The sequence below is a fragment of the Petaurus breviceps genome, unplaced genomic scaffold (genome assembly GCF_028583685.1).
Source record: "Petaurus breviceps papuanus isolate PSGF00001 unplaced genomic scaffold, PetGlider_PUasm1.0 108, whole genome shotgun sequence".
NCBI lineage: Eukaryota > Metazoa > Chordata > Mammalia > Diprotodontia > Petauridae > Petaurus > Petaurus breviceps.
In genome coordinates this window covers 582,731-588,443 of record NW_027185593.1, presented here as the reverse complement: position 1 = coordinate 588,443, position 5,713 = coordinate 582,731, and the positions used below count along the sequence as shown (strand labels likewise).

The following is a 5,713-nucleotide window of genomic DNA, read 5'->3' as shown; positions in this document are numbered from 1 at the left end:
GGGGGGGGGAGGGGGAGAAAGTCACCACAGAGCCAGGATGAAATTTCCAGAAATAGCTACCATTTTCCAGCACTTGACTGCTTACAAAGTGTTTTCCTCATAAGGACCCTTGAGGGGAAAGCCTTGTAGGAATGCTTTCCTTTTCACATAGAAGCAAACAGGTTTAGAAAAATCCGGTAACTTGGAGCTAGTGTCACTGTTTTTCCACCTGGCAAAGACAGACCAGTTGCATCTCTGTTTCCTCTGTCCCTGGCTGGAGGCTTGAATCAGGACTCTCATATCTTCATGCTCTAACCGTTCCTCCATAAACCTTAACCTTTGCTCTTGATATCTGCCTGGGCCCCCAGAGCCCTGTTATCAGTGAGCACAGCACAGCCAGATTGCTCATTCCCCTGACAGACCTCCCACCGCCATTGTACTTAATTTGCTTTAGGGATTGGAGGTCTTAAACAGAGGTGGATCGGAGAGTGAGCCTTAGGGAAAATTTGGGAATCCACTCTTCCTGGCCCCTGAAGAAATCATAGCCTTCCTTTCTTCCCCAGCCCCAATTCTGGGGTCCCCTGTAAAGTCTTAGAAAAGGAAGTTTTAGGTTTTTGAAACTCCTACTTAACCCCAGACAGCAGAACTGGGACCTCCTGGGTGGAAATTACTGAGAGGCTGATTCACGACCCATTTATAAATAAATACATTTTAATATAAAAAAAATATATTCAGGGCCTGTTTATAAATGTATTTATTAAATTTTTGTATATATCCAGGCCCCACCTTAACAAACTAATCCAAATTGGAAAGTGGGACAGGCTTTTATTTTTGGAGGGGGGAGTTAAGAGGATTGAACTCTTTAATTATTAATCAGGGGCTATATACCATCACCCTTCCCCTCATTGCCCCCAATCTGTAGAACATTCCAGCACCAGAGAAAAGTTCCTGTAGATGACCCCTGTGAACCCTTTCAGTTCTTTAAGAATAATGTTGGAGGGGGTAGCCACGCTAGATGTGTAGCCTTGGGCGAATCTCTCCAGGTCTCAATTTCTTCCATCCAAAAGGCTAGCCTGATCTCTGAAGTCCATTGAGTTTCTGGTATTCTGTGATCTTCACATTGGTGTCAGGAATTAGGAAGCCTTCTTGGAAATGGTGGCTGTCAGAGCTGAATTTTGAAGGCTGGGGAGGATTTGGTCCATCCAAGATGAGGGATGGGGGGCATTTCAGGCAAAGGAAACAAAAAGAAGCAAAGCTATGGAGAAGAGAATGCATGGGAACGTTTCCTAGGGACAAGAGGGAATTTTGTGCAGTTTGTCCTGAGCCAAAGCTCAGAGGCTGGGGGAGACAAGGCTGGAAAGGTAGGTGGTCAAAGTCCTCAAAAGCCAGGATCTGAGGCATCTGGACTTAATTCAATCCGAATGCCATTCCAGGGGTGTTTCTATATCCCACTGAGTTGGGCTTATTCAGACATGTCCCTTGGAGATGTTGGCTTTGTACTGATCCCTGGTGCTTTATGGGTTGTCTCCAAGGGAGACCTGGAGTAGTCTTGGCTGTTGGGCTCTAGCCTTTCCTTACAGGAATGGGCTTGGCCTTCACCTTTTTTAAAACCTTAAAAACCTCTATAGGCCCAGGGTGAAGTTGAGCTAGTTTAGGCCAGGAGTGGGTCCGAAGTTCCTGGTCCCTGGAGGCTCTGCTCTCTTACACTTACGGGGCCAAACTCCCCACAAGGTCAGGGAGAAGGGACAGATTAGCAGGCAGCTGGAGAAAGAGGAAAGATCTGTCAGTGGAAATTTACCAGCTTCCTGCCTAGCCCCTGAGCTACCATCCCATCCTGGGTGGTGAGGAACAGGCCGGAAATGGAAGGGGCTCCCTGCCCCCCAGCCTGACCACTGAATGCCTAAACCAGCATGAGAACTGGAGATCTCCTGCCCTCTCCCAGATTTGTCTTTCTCTCACTTTAGCCTTTGCCCACTGTTGGAGGGTCCCAAAGGCCAGAAATAAGCCTGAATCCCAGAACCAGCCTGATCCTGTCCAATTCTAGTCTATGGATAATACCTATGCTTAGGCTATGAGCAAGTCACTTCCCTTTGGGGGTCTTGGTTTTCTCACCTATAAAATGTTGGGCTAGTTTTCTAAGGTACCTATTTGGCCCTAATAGTCTTTATTCATTTCTCTCTCTCTCTCTCTCTCTCTCTCTCTCTCTCTCTCTCTCTTTCTCTTTCTCTAACAGTTCTGATTTCCTGTGTTCTAAGGTCTCTTTTAGCTCTGACTTTCTGTGTTCCATATCCTAAGATCCATTCCAGTTGACATCCTGTGACATTCTTCTGAAGTCCCTTTTCTCTGTGTTTTCCAGTTCTAAGATCCCTTCTGCCTCTTAAATAAGGTCTTTCCCATCCGACATTCTACATTTTAGGGTCCTTTTCAGCTCTGATGTGTATTCTAAGATTCCCTTCCAGCTTGATGATTGATGAATGAGCATAGAGGAAGCCACTCCTGCAATTAGGAGAAGTTGGCACAAGTGTATCCCTGGGGAGGAGTTGGGTCTTCTGCCTGCTGAAGAAGGCTGGGCTGCTTTAGTTGGTTTGCCTCCCCGAGGCTCAGTGGGGATAGCCCCGTCACTGGCAGCCAAGCCCAAGAGATGCTTCTAGGCAGGGCAGCTGAAGAACCCTTCCCATGAATGCTGCCTCCCTCTTTTGTCTCCTCTGGCAATCACATGTTCTCTTAAGACTGAAGCTGGCACCTAGCACATAGATAGTTGGTGCAAGTGTTTGTTGGATTGGAATGAAATGTCCAATTACATCCCCTCCCTCCACAACCTCTCTGACTTTCCAAAATAATCCACCTTTTGGGCCCAGGGCCAGCATGGAAAGTTTTAGCCCCAAAGGCCATTTGTTTTCCAAAGTTCTCCGGAAGATGGGTGGTGGATGGCTCCAAGAAGCAAGCCCCCACCCCGTTTCTGTGAGAGAATCCGTTGTTGTGGCTGCCTGTGAGCGCCTGGTTCTCACGCCTGTTATCAGCTGCTGATAGAGCACAGCTGAGGGGGCTGATAGTCCTTCCCCTCCCCTCTAGCACTAGGCCAACTCAGCCGACTCAGCCGACTCTTTGGTCTTGGGCTATCTGTCCATCGGCCCCTCTCCTACCTGCAGTCTCCTTTGTACCCCAAAACATCTCTGAGAGGCAGGTGTTATTTTCCCCATTCTACACGTGGGGAAATAGGCCCAGGAAATGACTTGGAAGTACAATGTAGCTCTAAAAGGCCTTTTGGGGATCATAGGTGGCCAGCTTTCTCGTTTTGGATCTGGGGACACTGTAGACCCGAATTTCTGTGCCAGGCTCACGCAGTGAGTGGCTAGCACAACTGAGCCAAGAGCCGAGGTTTTCTGGGGACGCATTCAACAGAGTTTAGTTGGGCTGGAGCCCTGATGAGATGTCTTCCCATCTCTGGGCCTCCTTCTGCCCAATTGCGAAATGGGGGCAGTTTCTTCAGTGCTCCGGGCTCTCGGCTCTAACCTTCCTCCCTGCCACGAGGTTTTGTCTTCTTTTCTTTGTTAGCTGTGAGGTCCGATCTCCCTCTGCCCCAATCTCTCCCAGCTCAAACTAAGGTATGGGGAATTTAGACAGTCCCTAGCTGTGTGTGTTGGGGGGAGGCTTGGTGTCAGGAACCGGGAGTATTCCAGAATAGGCATTAGAAATCTGGGGGGGGGTGAGCAAGAGTTCCTGGGGGGCTGGCGGGCCATGGGAGCCGATCGCTGATGGAAAGTTTCGGACGGAGGGGTTGGGGGCGGGGCGGAGCTGGCCGGGGCGGGGCTGGCCGCCTTTTTCCCCCCGGGCCCCGAGCCGGAGCCGCCCCCGCGAGCCCGCTCACCCGCCAGCCGGACCCCAGAGACCTGCGCGTCCCATGTCCCCAGCTCGGCCAGCTGCCCCCAGCGAGACCGCCGCTGCCACCGCCGCCGCCCAGCCTCCTGGTGAGTGGCAGCCGCCGCGGGCTGGCAGCTATCTGGGGCACCCCGGAGGCCGGACCCTCGGCCATCCGGCAGTCCCCCCTTTCCTCCACCTCCTCTTCTCTCTCTCCCTCCTCTTCCTTTTTCTTCTTTCCCTCCTCTTCTCTTTCTCTCCCTCTTCCCCATTCCTCTCATCCTACTTCCTTCCTTTCCCCTCCTCTTCCTCCTCTCCCCTCTTCTCCTGTTCCCTCCTCCCTCCTCCCCACTCCTCTTTTCCCCCCCTTCCTCATTTTCCTCCCATTTCTCTACCCCCTCCCCTTCCCCTCCAAACCTGTGGGGGGTGTGGCCTGCCATCTCCTTCCTCTCCCAAACCCCACCCCCAAGCATCGAACTCAGTGTTCTGCCCCAGGACACCCCAGAAAGAACATCCTGTCCAAGCCCTTTTACCTTGTAGGGGAGTGGTGCCGGCTGAGCCTAAGTGACTCTCCATCCTGCCCACCCAACGAGCCTGCTTTGTCCCAGTGTACCCAGCCCGGCCAGGACAGGGTCACCCTGTCCCATCCATTGCAGGACTGGACGGATCAGTCTTGAAGGGGCAGGGGTGGGTCTGGGAGGGAGGCTGGGCTTGTCGTGAAAGTGAGGCCAGTTTCACGCTCTCCCCTCCCCCCAGGCTCCAGTCCCCCTGATACCCCAGGTAGCTCCCAGGACCGAAGTGGAGATGGAAGAGAACTTTGTGGTGGAGAGCCCAGATGTCACCTATGGGCCTGACTTCATCCAGGCACACTACACGTACCAGACAACCCGAGTCAGCCGGGATGGAGGCAATATTAAGGTACCCTGAGCCCCTCCCCTCCCACCTGCCTTGCTCCGACAAGGTGATCAGTCCTTTGGGAGGGCTGTGAGAAAACAGGGCCAGTGAGGAGCACCCTGGGATGAATGGGGGAAAAGGTAGGATCCCAAAGGGATGGGGAGGTGTGGGGACAGCTTCCAGGCCTGGAGCCAAGAAGCTTTAGGCTGGGTTGTATAGGGTGGGGGAGGCTTCAGGGAATCCTGCAATGGGTTGAAGAGATATCTTAGATCTTTGGAGGGATACAGAAATATATGGAGTTGTGGGGGTGGGAGGTGGCCCAGGTCAGGATGTTCAGCTCTCCCTGTTTTCTCCCTTCTCTCACACTCAATAGGTACACCCCATTTCTACCCGCTTTACATTCCGCACTGAGCGGAGAGTGCCCCGTTTGGGGGTTATGCTCGTGGGATGGGGGGGGAACAACGGTTCCACAGTGACAGCAGCTGTGTTGGCCAACCGGCTTAATCTCTCCTGGATGACCAAGACTGGCAAGAAGGTAAGGACTTTAGGTGGTGAGGGATGAGGAGATGGGGCATGGGGATGTGGAAGACCTGGCCTCTAAGCTGCCCCTCACCCCACCCACCCCCCTCTGCCAATAGGAAGCCAACTATTATGGTTCCCTGATGCAAGCGGCCACAGTGAACCTGGGCAGTGATGACCATGGCCAAGACATCCATGTACCCTTCCGTGCCCTGCTGCCCATGGTCTCACCCAATGACATCATCTTTGATGGTGAGTAAGAGGGGAGGAGCAGGCGGGTCTGGGAAACGCTAGGGCCAAAGATGACAGGTGTGTCAGCAGGGGTCTGGAGCTGGCATCAGGGGACCATAATAGTTGGCTTCCTATTGGCAGAGGGGGGTGGGTGTGTTGAGGGGCGCCTGGGATCCCCGCGGTGGCCCCCCCCAGACTGCACCACACACAACAAGAGAGAAGCAGGCCAAGA

General features: G+C 52.9%; 2 protein-coding genes across 4 annotated transcripts in view; one reads left to right on the top strand and one right to left on the bottom strand.

The window, feature by feature from the left end:
- Positions 1–5,713, bottom strand: part of REX1BD (required for excision 1-B domain containing) — a 268,541-nt gene that overhangs the window by 240,864 nt on the left and 21,964 nt on the right. The gene's annotated exons all lie outside the window — the stretch shown is intronic.
- Positions 3,824–5,713, top strand: part of ISYNA1 (inositol-3-phosphate synthase 1) — a 9,111-nt gene continuing 7,221 nt past the window's right edge. For both annotated transcript variants that reach the window (XM_069065652.1, XM_069065611.1), the window contains exons 1-4: positions 3,824–3,947; positions 4,594–4,755; positions 5,105–5,266; positions 5,370–5,502. In XM_069065652.1, coding sequence (XP_068921753.1) covers positions 4,642–4,755; positions 5,105–5,266; positions 5,370–5,502 — 409 coding nt within the window. In that variant the 5' untranslated portion in view covers positions 3,824–3,947; positions 4,594–4,641. The remainder of the gene's footprint in view (positions 3,948–4,593; positions 4,756–5,104; positions 5,267–5,369; positions 5,503–5,713) is intronic.